Source organism: Rhinolophus sinicus, chromosome 4 (genome assembly GCF_057876585.1).
Source record: "Rhinolophus sinicus isolate RSI-liver-muscle chromosome 4, RSI-T2T, whole genome shotgun sequence".
NCBI lineage: Eukaryota > Metazoa > Chordata > Mammalia > Chiroptera > Rhinolophidae > Rhinolophus > Rhinolophus sinicus.
In genome coordinates, this window is record NC_142504.1 from 88,551,622 (window position 1) to 88,574,162 (window position 22,541).

General features: G+C 42.4%; 1 protein-coding gene across 23 annotated transcripts in view; it reads left to right on the top strand.

The window, feature by feature from the left end:
* The window catches only part of FHOD3 (formin homology 2 domain containing 3), a 434,191-nt gene that overhangs the window by 298,235 nt on the left and 113,415 nt on the right, over positions 1–22,541 (top strand). For 5 of the 23 annotated variants that reach the window (XM_074340102.2, XM_074340103.2, XM_074340106.2 and 2 more), the window contains exons 11-15: positions 12,925–13,014; positions 13,505–13,543; positions 15,787–16,128; positions 16,525–16,599; positions 21,669–21,782. The exons of 3 other annotated variants lie outside the window; for them this stretch is intronic. In XM_074340102.2, coding sequence (XP_074196203.2) covers positions 12,925–13,014; positions 13,505–13,543; positions 15,787–16,128; positions 16,525–16,599; positions 21,669–21,782 — 660 coding nt within the window. The remainder of the gene's footprint in view (positions 1–12,924; positions 13,015–13,504; positions 13,544–15,786; positions 16,129–16,524; positions 16,600–21,668; positions 21,783–22,541) is intronic. 15 more of the 23 variants (XM_019740841.3, XM_088797965.1, XM_074340107.2 and 12 more) reach the window with 8 other exon arrangements.

The following is a 22,541-nucleotide window of genomic DNA, read 5'->3' on the forward strand; positions in this document are numbered from 1 at the left end:
AATAGCTACTCTTTATTTTTAATATGGAAAATTTCAGATATAAAAGAGAACATAAGTATTCTTTATACATTATAGATATTAACTTTTTTGATAACAATGTCACAAATATATTCTCCCTGTCTTTCAATTATCTTTTAATTTATGGTGTCTCTTGATGTATACACAAAATATATTTTTATATTGCCCAATTTGTGATTCTTTTCCCATGTGGCTTTTCGGTGTCATGTTCACTCAGGGCAGTGTGCCCTCTTTCTAACTGCAGCCTCTCTCTCTTGTTTTGGAAGAATGCTTTCCAATTCTTTCCTCACTATCTTGGAGGTAAGCAGTAGAAGCAGTAGTGATAGCAGGAGTTGGCATTTATGGGGCACTTAACTGTGTGTTGGCTATTGTGCTAAACGGTTTTACACATATTGTAAATTCCATGAAGAAGATGGTAGTATCTTCCCCAATTTACAGATGAGGAAACTGAGGCACAGCGAGGTTAAAGTACTTGCCTCAGGTCTTACCAGGAAGTGGCACAACTGGGTTTGAACCCAGAGCCTACACTCAGAAGCAAACACCCCTGGAGCTAGTCTCTGAATCTATAGAATGTTTGCAGTAGTAACAAGTTTTTCTCTTTTAAGGATGAATTAGATTTGTTGAGAAAGCAAAAAAGACCATTCAGAGCAAATGTTGACTGGAACTTGGTAATCCTAATGAGCTGTATTGTCTACAGTCACTCTTTGATTTTGATCCTGAAATAATCATACTGATTTGCTTGTTGTTCTCATAAAATGGCACTGAAGACAGTTCCTAAAGAGGGCTCCTGAAACTGTCAGAGCATAACTGTAACATTGGGACAAAGCCTTCCTAGTTAATCGTAAGTAACCATCCATAATCTTGATGATGGGGGAAGAAAGGAAGGTATGGGGAACAGAAACTCATGGTGGAGGGGAAGCCACAGTTAAGAATCAATTATCAGAGGCTAAACTGTACTCACTTTTGAGGCTCATGCCTGATGCACACCAATTAGTGCCAGTGGGTGGTGGAAAGAGGGGGAGCCAAGCCTTGGTGCTGAGCCTCCGGGGTGGGAGCTGGAGAGAGGCAATTGGAGTATGGTGTTTTCTATTTCCCTGCAGGAGTAGGAAAGGGCGTTGGCACCCGTCCACCAGCCGCAGGAGCCAGTGGGCACATGGGACAGCCTAATTATGAAATCGTAATGGTGGTGAGCTCATCTTCCTGCAGTTTGACAGACAGGAGGCGAGTTTGGATTCTGAGTTCTAGGGCAGTGCCTTGTCTCACATCTTGTCCACAGGACTTCATTGCCAGGGGTCCCAGAATTCATTTGCTGGTTAGCTGCAGGGTCTTCAGTGGAATTACAGAGGACCCCATCACTCTGTCTTTCTTGGACACAGTTAGTAATAAGCAATGAATTTGCAAGCAAACAACATATTATGAAGCTAGCAGGTGTTATGTAATTGGTGTTAACCTATAAAATCTACGACTCATGGATGCGCGCAGTCCTGGCTCCTGGAGGAAGGTTTGGCCAAGTGTAGTACAGTAGCTGAGGTTGCTGAGAGTACAGGTATGGTCTTCACAGCTACTGCCCCTGCCTCCTCGCTGGGCTTTGCCTCAGTCTCCTCCACAGTAAACTCAGGGTGATGGCGACTCTTTACTAGGATGGGAGGTGGATAGTTAAGAGAGGCCAAATGTGTGCTCAGCTCAGTGTTATTATCACAGTCACTCCATGCCCTGGGGCTTTCCCGGATACTGTTTTATTACAGAAGGTAATTGTTAAATAAATATGGATATGACCTGGAGAGAAGAGTCTGGGCACCGGCATAAACACGCTAGAGGATTTCACAACAACCAGATTAACAATCACTGGTACCCTGAGCAGCAAGTAGTTACTTGGGAAGATTTATCTGCTGGTAAATGATGCATTATAAATGGATGCACCCGCAAGGGATGTGACCTCTTGAGGGAGGTATGATTGGAGTACAGCCAGAGATACCGTTTAGTGTCCAAGAGGCTCTCCTGGTTTCCTGAATATTGAATAAGGAAGGGTGGACAGCAGGGGAGAGGGTTGGGGGTGGGAGGCCAAGGGGAGTGAGCTTGGAACTGGGAAAACTACACGGAGAAAAGGTAGAGGCATGAGGCATAAGGAAGAAGTCACTTTGCAAAGTCCCTTCTGATTTCTGGGGCAGAATTCCTGGTTTCTCAAATATTCTCTGTGACCAGATTGCAGATTTCTTGGGGGTTTGGACTTTACTGAATTGAATTTGAAGCTCTTTCTAGATTTTGAAGAAAATGGCAACATTTCACCCTTCACAGAGCTACTGATGAATTCTAAGTGAAGTGAGGTCAGGCTTGCGTTTCAGCACGACCACTCAGAACAGTGTGGGGAGTGCATTGGAGGAGAGCAGACTGCAAGCAGGAAGACAGGCGATTACAACAGTCCAGGGAGAGGTGAGAGGGTCTGACTCAGGCAGTGGCGGGGAGAATGGCGAGTAGGAGGAGGTGATGAGAAGCAGGACATTCTTTGTAGAATATTGACTGGATTATATGATGAAAAAGAGGAAGGAGTCTGGGGTGATTCCCACGCAGCCACTAAACAAGGGTCGTGGGATATCTGTAGGGCACTCAGTAAGCTTTGGGCAGTGTAATTTTGAGGTGCCTATGGTCAATTGGATAGTAACTTCTGGAACTCAGGGACATGTAGGTGAGGGTTGAAGCCTCGGCTTACATGCCGTAACCCAGGGAAAACAACCTGAGTGAGCAAAGAAGTGAACAGATAAAGCCCTGGAAGTGAAAATGTAGCAGCAGCATCTCATGAAATGCTGAATATTAGAAGTTCACTTACTTTCCAAGTCAATGAGCCTCGAAATCAGTTGTCTTCAAGTGTGACTGTTTCTCAAGCTAGAGTGGCCTGACTTGGTGTAATGTTACAGGAAGAAACCGCCATTTACTGTGGGAGTGCTGGCGAACACACTTCAAAGAGAAGGAAAGGTTCTTGTTTCTAGTTAAATCTTTGACTCACGTTGGGCATTTTCTTCTGTCAGTGTCAAGCCTGTTTCCCCATGACTTGTGCAAAACCCACATTTCCTATAACACCCACCTTCCCAACTGTGTTCTAAATGTTCACATCCCTTCCTGGTAGAGCTTGATTTTCCTTGGCAGTTCATGCAGGTATGGGTGTAGGTGTTGGTGGTCCTTCTGGAGAGTAAGCATCTCTCTCTTTATAGCCTGTGCAATTCCCAGGATCCCTTTGGAAATGGAGCAGGGACTTTCTAATGATTTCTAAGTTGAGCTGATTGAATCCAGTCATGAAAGAAGGAATGAAAATGTCTTTGCTTGTCCAGAGTCTGTGGAGGGAGCCTGGCAGTAACTCTTTCCTGATGAAGGTTGAATAAACAGGGACACAAAACTCTGAAAGTGTAGATTGAAGAGGCCGAATCTGACATGGCAAAGAAGGAAATCTGGGCACGGGTGTTGCTGGTGAAGCACTTTGCAAGGGAGCCCTTGGGAATAGGCTTTGGAAATCGAAGAGGACAGAACCAAAGAAAGAGACCCCTGACCTACTGTCATTCTTGTCTTATACCATGTGCTCAGCAAGCTGACAGTGATCACAGAAGCATCATATTCATGTTGAAAAAATACTCCTAAGTGAGTTAATGTTTATGTTTCAGAAGCTGACCAGAATTAACATGGGCTATAGTCGTGGTCTGCCTTGTGGAGCCCTATATCAATGTGTCATTGATTCTCCTCTTAGTGGAACGGGACCTTGGGGGGATGGGCAAGGAGTGAGAGCTGGTAGACTCCCTATGTACCTGAATACAGTGAGAAGAGACGTTGATATTCAGGAAAGAATCTGAAAGAAGGAAGGATTAGGAGAAGAGGCTCTATTTTCCAGCCACAAAGAAATGATCATAGCAGAGGAAGCAGAGCTTAGTGGTTAGTAGCTTGGATGCTAGAGTTGGACTACCTAGGTTCAAATCCAGGCTTACTAGCTGTGTAATTCTGGGAGAATTCCCTAACCTTTCTGTGCTTCAGCTCCTTATCTGTGAATGGAGCAATAATAGCGCCAACCTCAGCAGTTCCTATGAGCATGAAAGGAGTGAACCATCTAAAGTGCTTAAAATAAAAGTGCCTGGCACAGAGTTTGTTAAATAACTAGAATAAATGGGGGACTGCAGCCCTCCTGGTAGAGCCTGCTTTCCCTGGCGAGATCCCTGGGAGGCAGAGCCAAGCAATAAAGAGGGAAGCCTGCCCCTTGCCCTTGGAGAGTGCCTGGCAGAATGCAAGGAGGCCTGGGCACATTTGGGACAGGTATGTGCAGCCTAAATGCCTTTTGATCATCCTGATACAGCATGCTTCCTAAAGACACAATAACTCAGTGAGGAATTCAGAGACAATTATATCACACCTCAGGCATACTCAATTACAGTATTCACATTGCCCCAGAGAAATAATTTCATTCCTGAGGTTTTATTTTTCCAGCTGTGTGGTTCTGGTTTTATAAACATGAGATTAAAAATTGACTAGAGATGAGCTCTCACAAGGATGTGGCCAGTCAGGGCCTGCTGCGTGCAGGCATTTCTCTCCTAGAGGTCTCGGGGTGGGACTGGCTGAGTGCGGTGGAGGGTACCATGGCTGCGTGCCAGTGGGAGGCCTTTTGAAATGAAACAAATACTGACTTAACTGAATTTGAGAAGACGTTTTTCTTTTTTTGTTCTTTTTTCACCTATAATAAGCTTTGTAAAATTGCCTTTGAATCAAAGGATAAATAATTTTGATCAGGAAATGGGGGAGGGGGATCATGAAGAAAAGATGAAGTACCTTTGTGCTTCTTAAAACATGGCTGGGTCTTGGGTCCACATCCACGATAGCTCATGTCTATACGTAAATGAGCAGCCAGCAAATCCTTAGACAAGAAACCTCAATACTGAGCTTGTTATTTCACAATAACCTTACATTGGTAGACTTAGTCAGTATTGGCATTTTATGAACTTTGATATTATGATTCCTGCCCTATGTTTATTGAGGCAGGAATACTAGCTCATGAACTAAAGGAGAACAAAAATCATATTCATTCATTCATTCATTCATTCATTCATTCATTTGTTCATTCATTATTCATTCAGCTCCTATTTTCTTGTGCCTGCCATATTCTTGGTTATGAGGACACAGTAGTAAACATGACCCCTATGAAGTTTCCAGCCTCAGAAGACAGTGCACACATAAATATTATAGCAAGTCAATGTGTAACTTTGGAAGAGGGCTTTGAAAGGGAGCAAACAGGGTTGTGTGATAGAGAGTAACGGGGATATAAAGTTATGCCCTTGAGAAGAACTTGCAGAAGTGCGCAAAGACACGTACTGGGATTGTCATTACAGTATCACTTATAATACCAAAGAACTGGGGCATGGCTAGATAAGTAAAACATGGAATAGCTGTAAGGTGGAAAGCAACTGGAGGTTTTTTAAGAAATGCACCATATCAGAAGTACCAGCGTACTTGTCACATCAATTGCTGTATAAAAAGATTGTAGAACAATATGTCAGTTTTTTTTAATCTGGAAATTTATCCACCGAGTTTATAAGAGTTGTTACTGCTGGTCAAAGGGGACTTAATTTTTATCAGCAATATTATACTTTTTCAAAGGGAGCATAGATTCCTGTAATTAAGTATTAATTTAAAAAGATTCTTTAGAAAAGAAGATAGTGGCGTGGTGGTGGTCCAAGAAGCCTTTCAGACGTTTAGGCTGAACCCTAAAGGATGAGAAGAGCGACTTGGGCCAAAGGAATACCATATTCAATGGCAAAAGGAGGAAAGAGCATGATGTACCTGGGTAACTCATAGGTGTCCTGAGAGACCAGGTTATTGTGTGTGTGTGTGTGTGTCGGCGGGGTGAGGGGACGGGACAAAGAAGTGGCACAGAAATGAGATGAGATTGGACAGTAACAGGTCAAGTCAGGCAGGGTCTTGAAAACCATAGCATCGAGTCTAGTTGGCATGTAGGGGCTCAGCCATGCACATCTGAACAGATGCCTGTCTGCCTGGTGGCCATCAGATTGGGGGCAAAGGAAGGTGGAAACAGCAACACTGGCTGGTTGCCATTGGTGCAAAACTACTGAAAAACCTTAGTAGCTTAGACTAGGGCAGTGGTTCTCAACCTTGTGGGGCATCTAAAATAACCCATGCTCAGTTCATACCCCAAAATAGTGGAATACAATTTCTGAAGGTAGGGGCAAAGCATTCACATTTTCAAATGATATATCACAAGGGTGAGATCACTAGGCTGGAGTTTGCTCTTGGCTGTGGAGAGGCATGGAGAGTTTGAGGCACGCTTTGGAGAAAGAGCCAGTAGCTCTCACTGCTGGATCTCCCAGGACTACCCTCCTGGGGAAGCTCAGACCAGGCTGAGCCCTGAACTGTTTGGGACATTGTGGGCACTGTGTGAGTGTACAGGGCAATATGTGGCCCTGTGACATGTGTCCAATTTTTTGGTGATGGTCTCTAGATATTTATGGCCCTTTGCTGCTCTGTTTTCTCTTCCTGTTATCTCCATTTTATGGGGTTCATTCTTCATTGGCATCTCCACCAGCAGATAGCCAATGAAGTAGAAAGCAAATGCTACCCAAACAAGTCGCTGTGGTTACTGTTGGTAATTTGGGGCATGACTCAAGAGGGTAGAAAATAGAAAATGAGGTTGTTGGGAAGAACCCTGGCTGAAATATAAGATTTGGGGTTTATCTCTAGATGTCAATTATCTGTACTTTATTACCGTATTAAGAGTTGATTGTGGTGTGTTGAAGTCCAAAGCATGTGAAAAGGCAATTAGAGTTTTAGACTCACACTGAATCATGAGTTAGAAAGATGTTATTGCACACTAAAACTCGGTAACACGTTCGGCTTCCTCATGGTGGGTTACGTTTGATATCTGTTTCTTGAAGACGCATATTATGTTTCTTTCATTTCTAGCTAGGAGTCTTTCACTCTTTGGTATCTTCCTCTCCCCATTTATGAAAAACATTAAGACCAAATGTGTCTAAGAAATGCCATTATTTGAAACACTTAAAAGTGAGCTTGACTAAACAGTACACGTTAGGCTAGTGATTGTATAATTTCTGGCGATGGGAGCCCTTGTCTAATGTCCCCATGATTTTGTTTCTTCAGCTATCACAGACCACCAGAGCTGGCGTTTCCCATTCTGCTGTTGCACTTTATTTTATGGGCAAGATAAGAGAGCCCCAATGTCTCAGGATGGAGCCAAGCCAGACCCAGGGCAGGGCTGTTTTCACCTCTGGCGGCTGCCATCTTGAAACCTCTGCCTGGGACTACACTTGATTTCCCTGCTGTTGCCAAAAGTTCATAGGGAATTCCAGTCTATATGCATCCTAGTTTCTCTTCTGCTCTCTGAGACTTCTAAGGGACATTTAACACAATTTAGTATCAATGGCTTAGAATAAAGTTTTTTTAAAAACAAAATTGAAATACACGCAAAAGAAAGTAGTGAGACTCCTCCTTAGTTATGACTGGATTGATTTGTTTTACATATGAATAAATCTGCAACCTTGCTATTAATTATGGGTTTTTTTGTTTTTTTTTACTTATTGATGTTTATACTCTACAGACTGGAATTCCATTATATTAAACTACTCCATGTTTTCAGCAGAAAGAATGTGCTGGATCCATTAGTATTTCATTCAAAAACAAAATAGCAAAATAATGGCTTATGCATTAAGGCGTTGGCCAGTAGTCCAGTTCTTGGTTATATTCGGTATCCATCGCCTAGAATTTATACCCCTTCTAAACCGCATGCTGCAGGGACCATAAATACTTTCCTGTCTAACTTTGGGTTCTCACCATGGAAACATCAGAGCAACAGCTGGGCTCTGTTATATGTCTTTTTATTCTTTTGGCTGGCAAAAATCTTTGGAGGGAAACTTTTTTTAATTTGGTGGATAACAAAACTCTATGAAATCATGAAATCACTGTTTCAGTTGGTCAGATATATGTCTTAACTGATTAAGATCACTAATTGGAAATGTTCAAATCTCATCTTAGACCCTTGGTAACCTAGAAACAACAGACTTCAAGTTAACAGAAAGTGTGAGTCATTGTGAGGCTAAGTTCAAACTCCAGTCTAAATATTCACTAACACAGAGTGATGCCATTGGAGCCCAATGGGGGTACTTTTTCTCTCATAAATTTAAGAAAGTATATCTATGAAATATTTTCTTTATTAATGATGATATGTCTTATGCATTTTACATAATGAAATGGGGCATTTAAAATATCTGCATCTTATCTAAACCTCAATGCAGAGCTTTCTAACGATTTGCCACAAATGGGTCATACCTGTGTCAAGACACTGATTCTCTCAGGGCCACCAAGCAGGTCTGAGGTGACTGGAGCCCTGGGCAGGTCTCCTGGTGGCCTCACACAGCTGTGTCTGTTATCCTGTGGGCTGTGCAAATGGTATTATGTTGTCTGTGCTATGTGAGAGGAAGATGGAGAAGCACAGTTTAGGCGACAGTTGCTTAGACGGACCAGCACAGTGATGACAGAGTGATGGGGTCAGTTTAGATTCTTCTTTGGTTTCATGGGGAGCCTGGCATGGTAGAAAGGATGCTGGCCTGGACATGAGGAGACTGGAGTTCCTACTGGCAAGTTATGTGATCTTGCCTTCTCTAGACCTCATCTTTCTTATCTATGGTGTGGGGGGATCTCTAGGGTCACCTCTCCATTCTTGCCAATCTTATTCTTTGACCATCCATGCAGGTTTTTCTATGCTGAGTACCATGCTAGGTTCACAGTGCCAAAGAACATCAAAAGGCAGCAAGTACTTCCTGGTTGTCTTTGGAGTCTGGGTCCACTAGAGAAACAGATGAGGGAGAATAACTCCAGGCAGGGAGAATGGCTCCTGTGAGGACCCCAGAGCTGAAATGCCCTTGGTGTCATGTACACAGATCAATAGACCAATTAAGATTGGGGCATGGAGGTTCATGGAGGGAGAGTGGGGGATGACGTTGGAGAGATGGTCAGAGTATTAGCTAGGCAAATTGGACTTCATTCTAAGGTTAGAAGATATGTTTGAGCAGGCAAATGTTACGTGCAAAATCCTATCTTATCCTCTAGTCACTTCCTGCTTGGCTTTCTGAGTTTTGAGCCAACAGCACTGTGGATGTCTTTTTCAGTTGAATATATCTTGGTATAATTAGTGGTTTAATGTCTTTCTTCCCGATGGACCTATAAACTCTAAGCATGGGAAACTCTTTTAACCACTGTACCCCAGTATCTTGTGGAGGGTGGTCTTGGGCCTTGTAGGATGCAGCATCTAAGCCTACTTGATGACAGTAGCACTTCCTCCCCAAGGTGGGACAGCTGAGAATGTCTGCCAACATTAACAATGGTCCCTTGGGTAGAATCAGCCAGATTCAGAACCACTGCCCTGGGGCAATGCCACTTCTAGGTGATATGAATCAGATTCATGATATGAATGTTTAACTTAACAAGGTAGCGCCACTTGTTTGCCAAGTGGTTATACCAATGCATGTTCTTGAAATCAATATAGGAGAACCAGTTGAGCTGCATTCTCTTCAGTACTTGGTGTTATCATACTTCTGAATTTTGCCAAGTAGATATAAAATGGTATCTTATTGTGGTTCTGATTTATATTTCCCTGATTTATAATGAGGTTAAAATAGCTCGTCATGCTAGTTCATTGGCCATGATCATCTATTTTACTCACTTTTATAGTTGTGTTTTTATTGATGTTTAATGTACATGTTTGTGTATTCTTGATATGAAGTTATATCTGTTAGATGTATTGAAATACCTTCTCTGAATTTGTTGCTTGACTTTTCCTCATCCTGATGGCTTTGATCCTAGCATATGCTTTAATACTGTTTTAAATGTTTCTATTGTACTTTTGAAATAGCTCAGCAACATTGATTTCCCTTGTTGTTTGTGTTCTGAGGCCTAAGAAATATGACATCAGCCTGAGACCCAAATCTGGGAAAGTTAAGTGGGCTTTGAAGAAACTAAGCCCTTCAGAAGTTGTCAGATTGCAGGCATCTTGCTTTTCCAACTGAAAAGGGTGGCCTCCAATTTGGGACTGTTTGTGGTAAAAAGGAAAACACCTGATAGGTTCAGAACAAGCCTGTGCCCTAGAGTAACTCCTTATTATTAAAAACAAGCAAAATACCCCTAGAGCTATTTAAAAGCCAAATATCAAAGACCCAAAATCCCTTAGCACAACTATAAACAAAACTAAGTTATGCTTCAAGAGAAAATTCACCTAGGGAAAAAAGCTAAATTACCTAAACTAATTCATCAATCTTAACTATTATCAGTGTAAAATATCATTCTGTTTGACTAATTTCATCATAGGATGAAACAAAATAAAATCAAGTATAGAATGTTCTGTGCCCTATGAGAGGGTATGCCCTTCTCCACCCATTTAGGTTGTAGGGCAAGGCCAGTGCTTTGACCATAGGGCATCCCGAAGTCGGCCCTCCCGGTGTGCCATTGTGCTGCGTCCTTTGTCCTACCCTGCCCCTCATGATAACACAGCTATGACACACGCAAGTCATGGGAAAATTTTTTGTAGGGTCAGAGGTGTTGAGCCTAAAGAGGAGACAGGTTGGGATGTAGCTCAGGATTGCTGTCTTCAAACATCTGTGGGACAACTACATGCAAGAGAAAGGTATCAAAAAGACAGAGCTTACACAGGTGGAAGTTATAAAAGAGAAAGTGTTGCTGTCAGTGCTGTGGAATCCTTTGCAGAGTATGTGTCCTCTTCCTTAACGAATCAAGCAGAGTTCTGAGTGTCCCCTCGTAGGGATGTTAGAGATTTCCTACAAGGGCCCAAAAGACAGCGATGGTAGTGATGATAGCTAACAGCTAACACAAACTGATTTGTTTTATGCCATGCCCTTTCAGTGTTGTACATAGTAAGCACCACCTCCTAGGAGGTAAGTACTATTGTTATCCTATACGGGATAAGAAAGTGGGGCTCAAGGGCACACAACTAGTATATGATGGAGCTGGAGTGCAACCCAGGTTGCCTGGCTCAGAGCTCCTCCAACTACAGCAGAAACTACTTCTAAATGACTTTACTACCTGGGGGAGCAAGTGAAATCAAGTCATTTTAGGAGGAAGGGCTCAGTGTTTCATTTTAAAGAGGAGAGACTTATTAGATGGTGGGGTAGAGATCTATGCATTGTAGGTAGACCAGAAATCATAACATCTACAGATTCCTGATCAAGCTGAGGAAAGGTGGCCTCAGGCTGAAGGTTGTGGGCATAGTTTTTAACTGAAATGTACCCAGTCATTATCAACGGGAGAATGAATAAATTGTGGTACATTCATATAAGGGAATATTATACAGCAATGAGAAGGAATGATCTTCAAGTACACATAACACTGTAGATGAATCTCACAAATATGACACTGAACAAAAGAAGCTGGACATGATATGATTCCTTTTAGATGGAGAAGAAAAACAGGCAAAGCTAACTTATGCTATTTGAAGTAGGGGAGGGAAGCAGTTAGAAGGGAGATTTAAAGGAGTGCTGGTTCTATGGATGTATCTGTTTTGTGAAGTTTAAGTGATTTGTGTACTTTTCTGCATGTATTTGATACTTCTTTAAAAACAGAAACTACAACTGAAGGACAATGGGATAAAAGAGTTAAAAATCTTGATAAAGTGAGAAATGGTGGATTCATATGAACTGAAGGCAAAAAGGAGCCGTAGACATTTAGAAAGTAGAAGATGGACACTAGGAGATTGCAGAAGAGTTATAAGGTGGTTGGAGTAGAATGAGAGATTTGGGTAAATGGGGGCTTGTGGTCAGGATGTAGAAAGTTCGGATGCAAGGTTTCCAAGGTGGACTAGTTCCAAAGTATTGTATGCTGGTGAGGGCCAGTATGTGAGGGACTGAAGTGGAAAAAGGGGCAGGTCATGGGAATTCAAGAGTTTCAATCCCTTTGGCAAAGGATTGAGAAGCCTACAGGGCCTTGGGTTGGTATTCCATGTAGAAAGTGACATAAATCAGATATTGACAGGCCTTGGAGGCCAAAGGAGGGAAATGATTCAGTTATCAAAGTCTGTACTTGTTTAGCTGCAAGGGTAAAACCCAAGTTAAACTGAGAATTTATTATCTTCCTTTAGTGAAAGGCCAGGGTGGAGTTTCAAAAGTATTGGATCCAGGTGTTAATATTGTCATGGGATTCCTCTCTCTCTCCCCCCCGCCCTCAACTCTACTTTTCTTGGGTTGGCTTTACTCACAGATAACCTTCTTCCACTAGAAGTTATAGGCAGCTCCAGATTTAGGAGGTTCTTACAGCTGGTCATCCCTAAAGACACTGGGAGAAATCCCAGGGGTGACATGGATTGACTCCACTTAGACCATGCAGCCACCCTTAAAGTTGGGGTGGATCAACCCCCTGAATCACATTCACTGAGAATGAGGGAGTGGTTTGCAAAAATGAGATATCCACCATGGAGGTTAGTGCTGGGTTGGCCTTAGTGGTTTCCAACTGAGAGGGGTGCACTAAAGAGGTGAGGACTCTGCAGCAGGAGCTGGGCGTTACTAAGGACACTCACTGTGTGATTCTGTGTGGAGGAGGAAATCCACCTAGGAGGCCTGCCCACAGCCAGAAGCTGCTCTGAATTGCCTGTGGGGGTGCAGGGCAGCAGCATCCAGCCAACTTGACAAAGAAATTTGGCCTGTGCTGGGTTATTGCATCTCCACCCCGCATTTAAATTTCCCCATCTCAGAACTGCCTTCCTTTCCCCCAACAGATTGAATGTGCTCTTTTCATTTCAGCCAGCTGGAGTTGTGTTTTGCTTCATCTTCCTGTTTGTCTGTAACGCTTATCTCGCTTCTCCATCTTGTCTCTGTTGTGCATTTCTCTTTTCCTGGCCTGTCTCAGGGATGAGGAGGAGGAAGAGGAGCAGCCAGTCACGGAGCCCAATTCAGAGGAAGAGATAGAGGACGATGCCCCCTCTCAAGGCAAGGACAGGTACCAAGGGCTGGACCCTTCCAGGCCCCCACTAAAAGGCCAAGGCTCCTTTCTGTTGCACAGTTTGCAGCCACCTATCAGTAGCCTCCTCCCTGCCTCACTAGCTCCCACTGGTAAACCTTCCCTGACCCTGTGCACAGAGCCACAGAGTGACTAGTTCTGTAGAAATCACAGGGCACTTTTTTATTAGAGAACTGTATTTTTTATTCAAATACTGCCTTCTTAACCATGCTTTATGGAAGACTCACCCAGTTGGTTTTCTTCCCACTGTTCCCTTCCTCATTAAGTGCTTTGGCTCAGTCAGATTGGCAGTGACTAAAAAGATGCTCATCTCTGCTCAGAAAATTTTAACCCTTTCATCACTGTAGTAAGAATAATTACACGTGTTTCCTGCTTCCTACTAATTTTACCAGTAGAATATTAGCTTAAAAATATGTGTGGGTAACTACTGTGTAAATGATGCAAGTTTGTTTTTTATCCAAATTGACAGGAATGCTTTTGACCCCATGCAGCATAGAAAAATTGCCAGGTATTTATTTTCATGCCCAGAACAACTAACATAGCTCTAGGGACCTTTGGGGACTTGACTGTACTCTACTCTCCTCTCCAAGGTGCATTCTTTCTGGCTTCAGGCATTGTTAACAGACACAAGCACCTTGGAGATACTTTTTAATTTTGTAGGTATTTCCCAAAAATGATGTCTATATGAAAAATAAAGACTGATAATGGGTAATTTCTGTATTTTTGAATGTCATTTCCTGATATTCAAAAATACATCTAAATTGGTTTCCTTCACTTTATTGATTACACTGCAAATTGACATTTTTGTTAGTTTTCTACAAATAAGCAAAATCAAAAGGATCTTGGATAAATTAGGGTAAAATCTTTCTCTTACCAACTTCAAAGTCAGTGTGATTCTTTGCTGCTGCAGCTTCATTTTCCGGGCCACCAATGCACAATGCACCTAAAAGTTCTCAAATAGGCTCATTTGACATGCTGAGACACCCATCATTCCTAGGGGTCATGGAATCCTCTTGGAACTGACAAACTAATGATTGCTTCCCCTCTTGGAAATGTCTGGAAAGAAGCCATCAGGGTGTGCAGAGAGAAAAGGAATGGCCTTGTGATGGAGAGTAAACCACACATTTCAGAATGAGAGGGTGAGAAAGGTCGGCATTCGCCAGAGCCCCTCGCCCATGCTGAGAGCCCAGCGTGTAGATAGTAACTTTTTAGTTAGGGAAGCTCTGGGAAGAGAGGAGTTTTAGTTGACAGTTCCACCGTAGACCGAAAATCAGCCACAGGAAATTGGGTAGACCCTCAATAAATACATTGGTATGGCTCCATAGGTGCTTTAAATGTGCACGTTTTCTCTCCCACACGCAAACCCTACAACCCTCAGTGACTCACACAGTACAGCACGTATGGACCAGACGGAAGAATCTGGCCAGAATGGGCAACTTCCAAAGGCATCCCTCCTGACACTGTGCTGTCTTTACATAGGGTCGTTGTTTGCACAAGCACATGGCTGTTATCCTACCTTGTGAAGCATCTTTGACTCCACGACTAGTGCTGGAGGGCATCCTTGGTCATAAATTATAGTCATATTTTTCAGTTTTAGGAAGTTAAGCTATGCATGTTAAACTCCAGGGCTTGATCATAATGGTACCTAAAACATTCATTAACAATGATCTGGAAGTTTTTTGTTCCCTGATGTAAACCTGTTAAAATGGTAGGGAAAAATTCCGCTTACTTCTGTGGGTTTGGTGTCTTCCACTGCTCCCTCTTCCTGCTGGCTGCTTCTTTGTGTGTGCCCACCACACAGGCCTACCCTGTGTACCTGCTGTGTGCCCACCACATGTGCCAGGCCTGCTGGAAGCACTTCTTTGTGGTCCCATGTCATCCTCCTGTTGGGCCAGGGAAACCGATATGTCCCTGCCCATATATGCGGGTGGAGCTCTAAAGTTGAGGGAGAAAAGAAAACTGTTCACACCCTATTCCCAAATGGGCATGGCTGGGAGTCATGTTCTCTGGAAAATACAGATTTAACATAAATCCTCAGATTATGAAGGCGTACATCAAAATATCTAAGTGTACTGGTTCCAGTCCTCTGAAGGAGGACCGATTTACAACTGTAACTGTGGCAGAATGAGGCCTGCCTGCAGGAGTCTACACATCTAGGGCCTAGAGGTAAAGGAGGCCCTGGGGAAAGGGTGACATCGGCAAAATGTGTCTTCATTATGCAGCCCTTCCTTCCTGGCTCTTTCCATTCTTCTCCTTTTCTCTTATCCATACCTGCTTTCAAGAAAGGACTGAAAACAGTAACTGAAGTATAGAGCTGTGGGGATACCACTCTTTAAGGCTGGGCTTTTTAGGTAGAGGACAGATACTCTGATCAAGATAAAGAAATGAAGTTTGAATTACGGAGATTCCGGTGCCGACACAACCAGTGAGGAGAAACTTGGGGGGCTGAGTAGGTGTGAAGAAGAGCTTTTGAGTCTCCATTAAATCCCCTCACAAAGACCTCTATGCCCAGAGACCAGGTGGGTCTCACCTGCCACATTGGCAAACTCAGGGTGCCAGGATAATTGGGCAAACCAAAGCTTCTGGCTTTTGTATTGCAGTTCAAGAAGCCCAACTGGGTTCTGAAGTAAGTGGCTGTAACAAGAGTGGATTTTTACATGTCTTTTCCTTTTTCCTAACTTTTGCTCCTTCTCTCCTGAATCTCTGTTTTTCCCTTTCCCTTTCCCTCAACTCTTCTGTCTGCTGGGCCAGCCCTGCGGCGGAGCAGATCCCCACCGGACAGGATGCTGCTTCCGAGAGTCCAGCCCTCCCCACTGCCTCCAATGCCACCTCGCAGGGCAAGCAGCTTCCGGCCAGCGCTGCAGTGAGGGGCCTCTTGTGCAACGGGGCCTCTGGGCCTGCCCTGCTGCCACCCCCCATCCCTGCCTTGGCTTCTCGGTCCTCCTCCGCTGCATCTGGCCTCCCGAAAGCATCACCGGCCATAGAAAAGCTGCCCTATGTGCCTCACAGCCCCTTCCACCTCTTCTCCTATGACTTTGAGGATTCGCCCTTATCCACCAAAGAAAAGGAAGCTGAGGCCCAGAAGGAAAACAGGTAGATGTGGTCTGCATGGAGGCCTGTGTGAGGTTAACCTGGGGAAGGCAACACATTGCTTAACTGCATTGCTTGGCTCGTCTTGTGCTGTGTTTGTGTGGATTCCAGTCAGAGCAGAGAAACTAACTCCCTGACCACTCACTAAATACCAGTATTTAGGCAAGCTACAAAAGACAATTGTCATCCACTTGAAGTAAGGAGCTCTTTTGCTATGATACAATTATTAAAAATGGATTTTAAATGGGAGGTATTAAAAATATGCATGGTCTGACATAATCGATACATCTCGCACCCATCTACCGGGCACAGGGTCTTGTTTGACCTGCAGAATTCCATGAAGTGCTTAGTCATCTTCCCACGAAACATTTTGAGTGGGGCTTGCCTTCCTTTTAACAGTTGCTCTGATTCTCTCCATTTGAGCACATATTCTGCCTCTGAGCCTTACAACTTCCGGTCTTTCTCTTCTAATAGGTGGGTGTCTTTATTTTCTTTGCCCTTTCTATAGCTTTCGCTTTTTATTCTAATGTATCCATTTTTTTTTCTTAAGATTACTCGTACCGTGTTTCCCTGAAAATAAGACCTAGCCAGACAATCAGCTCTAATACGTCTTTTGGAGCAAAAATTAATATTAGACGTGGTATTATATTATATTGTATTATTATATTATATTATATTATATTATATTATATTATATTATATTATATTATATTATATTATATTATATTATATTATATAAGACCCGGTCTTATATTATAGTAAAATAAGACTGGGTCTTATATTAATTTTTGTTCCAAAAGACCCATTAGAGTTGATTGTCTGGCTAAGACTTATTTTGGGGGAAGCACAGTAGCTTCCCGTGAGATGGCAAACAATTGCAGTTTGAGTCACTTCATGGACATTCATACAATTACATTATTTAAAGTGTAAACACTTCAATAATTCTTATAAAAATTGGGGAGGGGGAGAACAAAGGGCGGGAGGAGTGTAAATCAAGACTGCACAGGGAATTTTCAGCAGAGCTTGTTGGCTTACCTGTGTGCCTGCCCTTCACTGACGCCTGGATTAGAAACTTCTGCAGAGCAGGGAATGGGGAACGGAGGGTTGGATATTTTGAGCAATCAATTGTCCAAAATTAATACTGATGGCCACTCCCATCTTAGAGTAATAATAATAATCGCTGACATTTATTGAGCATTTAAGAGCCATGAAATTAGCACTTTAATGTATCACTTAATCCTTAAGAGGTAGGTTCTGTTCATTGCCCTTGTTTACAATGAGGAAACTAAGGCACAGAGAAGTTGGTAAATGGGGAGTGGTTTCCACCCTGGGCAGCCTGCTCTAGAGTCTGGCCCTAACCTGTACATTGTATAGGCCTCTCTTTTAGGCAGTCTGTCACCCTCTCTCCTTTGTGGGCTTGTATACACAGTAACTCCTAATACCTGGTCCTAACCCTAGCTGCTGTCTGCCAGAGGTTCTTCAGGCAGGTCCTTCCGGTAAGATGCTTTTGTCGTAGTCTGCTTGGGGGACCCTCAGCCTGGGTGTCCAGCAAGAAGTTACACTTTCATTTTGAAAGAAGGTGTACATGACCTGGGCTTGGCAGGCAGCTCTTCCACGCCACAAATAAATGGCCAGTTGCTATGGGTGTCAGGCATTCCATCTGATAAATACAAGAATTAATCTAGAACTGTGGTCATCAACCATTTTTGCTTACATATAACCTAAAAGAATTTTGAAACCTCCCTCAATGTTTGAAGTAGCCTGTCCAGTTTTTTTTTTTTATCGTAAGCTTAAATAGTTTACAAAAGATGTAATTTGTCTATTGTATATATAATATATGTGCTTTAAATTTATTTTTGTCAAAACCTTGGGGCTTTGGATTTAACTGATTAAATTAAATTATGGGAAACGCTTACATATGCCTAATTGGCCACGCCAGTCTCAAATGAGACCTAATTTCTGTCAGCAAACGTCTGACCTCATGTTTCAATTCCAATAAGCTAATATGCATCTCTGTGACAACCATTTCACTTCTGGGGTCTGACAGGTAGGTGGATGAATAGATAGAAACAATGCATGGATCTGGCTCTGAGTTTGTCCCTGGATAAATAAATCACTGCCTTCTCCTTTCTTAGTATTTCTCAAGGAATTTCCTCAGGAGTGGTGCTTTCCCATATTATTCCTTTGCATATCACCTTGGAGACTTTACAACTCAAAGCTCTGCCCCACACTGATTCAGCCTGGATGAGAAGACTGCTTTTTTTTTTTTGCTTTTTTCTAAAAGTGCAAGGCAATTGTGGAAGGGAAGGCAGGAAAGGAGAACTGGGAGACCCTAGGATGGCCATGGGAAAATCCATTTTAAGAAAGAGCAAAATGGGGAACTCGAGGATCTGAAAATTCATGTCCTCCTGCTTCCTGGCTTTGTGTACCTCCGGGAGCAAGTGAACTCCAGTGTGAACATCGCCAGACAACAGGTTCTCTACCAGTCCCTTCCAGGTTTAAAATTCTGAATTTGCTGTGATCTTTCCCACACTCCTACAGTTCTTATGCACTGTCTCCAACACGGCCCTTCTGCCCTGCAAGGACAATCGCTATGTGTGCGTTAAGAGCTGTGCATTTGACTGGAATAAAAATATCTTGGCAACCTCATCTTCCCCAGTGGTGTTAGCCCATGATGCTGATCCAGAACTTTCTGGTAATGGTCTCACAGCCTCTGAATGGGGCTTTCCTGGGATCCACGTCCCTCCCACTTGGTCCCCACGCTTCCCTACTACTTATAGACCTGGGGGATGGGAGCGGTAGGTAGAAAGCAAATTGCTGAAATGAATAATCATGTAAATGAGGACAGCAGCTGCATGTTTGTGAATGAGGATTGATTTCATTAGATTTCACTGAGAAAAGTTTACAGTTTTTAAATTATTTGACAGGAATTTGTATCCTGTATAAACATTGTTTGTTCCTATTAATTTTCTGATGGTCACTCACTATGGTTTGCGTGGGTCCTTCCACACATTTGACTGATCAGTGGGTGACTGAATAGGTTATAATAGAAACCAACCAGTTAGTCATTAATAATAATAATAATAATAATAATAATAATAATAAAAACTGAAGAGTTAAGTGAGTGAATTGTATGTTGTGATTAGTTTGGCTGAAATGGAAAAGCAAAATTGCACTGACTGTGAGGTATTTGAATTACTTGCTCAATCATTAGAAAACCCAAAGGTGGGATAAACACATCATGCTTGTTTTACTTTCATAATGTCATTGAAACATAATTTTAATGGCGTAAACCGATTAAAACATTCCACAGGATGCCCACTTTTGGTCGGAAGGGGATTGTCTTCGTTGTGGACAATACCGAGCTGAGAGTCCGGCAGCTGGGTGACACAGGCTGAAGCCTGAGCACAGATGCCTGGTCTCCCGGGGCGCTCAGCTCCTGGCGGCAGCCTCCTTCCCCTCCCGCGGCACAGTGCTTGCTGCCTTGCTTCTCTCCCTCTTCTTTGCCCCTGAGCTTTTTTATTCCTTCTTTCCTTCTTCCTTTCTTTGCACGGTCTTCTCATCCTTTGCTTTTCTGCTTTCTCTATGACCTGTGGTTGGGGTGCCCTCTTGAAAAATCACACCAACACTCAGAGATCCTGTTGGACCTGTAAAGTGTTGGGTTTTTTAAGAGCACAGAGACCAAGTTCCACAAAAGTGGTGAGCTTACAGAGGAGGACGATGGAGTAACATTGATTGTGTGATGGGAGACCCCATCTACCCGGTGGAGGGCCTGGTTCTGAGCACAGGACTGATGTGTGGTAACACATCAAATAAACAAACAAGAGCAACAGCCCAGCATACAAGACTTAGCAACACAGGATAGATTGGGGGAAATATAAATATATTCTTTCTCATTTTACTAATGTGACTTATTAAGGAAATCTGACATTTCCTCTCTGTATTCCACTTTTTAAAAAAGATGATCTGGTTTTACACTTTTTTCTACACATAATTTTTGACCTTTAAGAATATTTTATATGGTTGTGATCAAACTTAGTGTATTATATCATGATATTTTAATTCAGCCTATATACCGAAGGTGCCAAAAAAAATGTATACACATTTTAAGAAAGGAAAAAATTGTTAAAATCACACTGATGGTAACCACTTTGATCACCTTTTGTAATTGCAGATGTCAAACGTGACTTGTATTCATCTTTTGTTATCGGTATATATTGAGTATTACAATTTTAATATAGTTTTTTCCTTTCTTAAAATGTGTATACATTTTTGGCACCCTTTGTATATATAAACATTTTTTATGTTATCACTTATAAAACTGGCAGTCATTTTTAATGGTTGCATGAATTTCCACTGAATAATATATCACACTTTCTTAGCCATTCTTACATTGTTACTTGGTTGCGTAGTTTCCAGTTTTTCACTGTGATCTCAGTCATGTTCCAGTGAGTATCTCCCTGCATGACATTTTTGTTATATAAATAACCATGAGGTTATGATAACTTCCCCAAAGTAGACTCACTCTGTCAAAGGATATCTATCTGCATTTTGAAGTCAAATTACTTCCCAGAATGCTTAGTGTGGATTTCTGTTGATGGGAGTTTGGACTGGATTCACCATATGGCAGGAAAGTCTGTGCACGTATATCATAGTGGCCCTTGAGGTCCCGTGTACCCAAATAAAATGTCCCTAACTAGTTTAGGGGAAGGAGTTGGTCCTGCTCTGTGGCTGAGTAGACAGAGGCAGAGCTCTCTGAAGCTTGTTATTTGTAACTAATCCTGAGTGTCCACTCCCATGCAAGCCCTTCAGGTAATGATCTCTGCTGGGAATGCACTGAGGGAGGATGGCTAAATGCAATTGCTAAAGAACATCTATTCTGAAAAAACAGAAAGAAAACTCTAGAATTTTACAAATCCTGAAGCTTTCAGAAATGACTGGGACACAATAAACACTCATTTAAACCTAGTAGCTATAATTTTGGTTCTGGGGAAATATTGGATGAAAACACGGACACACGTGCCTCTAAACAGTGGGCCAGTCCAGAAGGTTGGGGGACACTTTCTCCTTGATCACCAGCCACACAGTGAGATTCTGTTTCATGAATGAAATTGATTCAGAAATACCTAAAGCAGAATTTTTAATAAGGTGTTTCTTTAGTCAGTCATCTGGCATTTTCTGGAAATCGTTGATGGATTTGATGCTAATTGTACCACCAGGAGAGGCAAGAAAAATCTTCATCATTCAAATGAAAATAATTTGGATTCTCAATTTCTTAATTACAGCAAATAGTTTTACTGTACATTTTAAAAGACAGTAAATAAGAGGGTTTTATTTCAACTTTTTGTCATAAATCCTGATGCCTAATTGTTTTGACTTTGGGAATCTTCTCTAATGAGCGATAATCAAAACATAGCAGTTAGAGCAATCACGAACAATGTTAGCATCTTCAGACTATTTTTCTTGCAAAAATTGAGTTTGCTAAATGTTATTCACTTACCATTGTGCTAATTTCCCCCCACTTAAACCTCTGCACTCTTTAGATACAGCAACTTTGGAAGCAACTCTTATCACTCCTCAAGACCTTCGTCTGGGCCCACTGTGCCCACCCCTTCCGCGTCATCTCTTTCACCCCCACAGGACGCCAGGCTGGAAAGGTGGGTTTAATAAGAAGCATGTTGATGGCTTCAGTGTCCTCAAGTAAAGAGAATCGGTTTCATTAAGGGTGCCTAAAGGAGAAGTATAGACCAAAAGTATAACCTGAAGGATTTTCATTTACAGAATATAGTCCAAAGGCAAGAATATATACCACTTAGTAAGTAAATCTTTTATTAAAGATGATATTTTATTGTCTCATCTCCCGGTGCACGTTCAATAGAAAGCATACACTTTTTTTCCTAGAATATTTAAATGTGAATGTTTTGATTCACTCCTCAAAAACTGTTCTAGATGTAGTATAAGCTCTGCAGTTTGTCTCATACACATCAATTTTCACCTTTGAATGATTAATTCTATGTAAATGAGGATGTAGTGGACCTATTAAGGTATTGTGAAATTAATCCAGGACCTACCAGAAGGGAAAGGGATTGTATGGTCCATGCAAGGAATTTAACTTGGCAAGAGTATTAGACCACCAGACATTAGCTGATTATAACTCCTAGAAGTGAGTGATTGCTCAAGGATGTGTTTACAAGGGAAAGGTAAGACCTGTAATTCTAGAACAGTTACAAACAGTTACCCTGAAATGGCAAGCGTGCTGAGTTAGAGAACACTGGCTAGGGTTCCATCTCACTCACCGGGAAGTTATTTCACCCCTGAGGGTAAAATGCCGATTATGCCAACCCTACATTAGAGGGTGGTTTTGATGAGCAGATGAAAAGTACACGTGAGAGTGCTGTGTGGGCCCCACCGTGCGG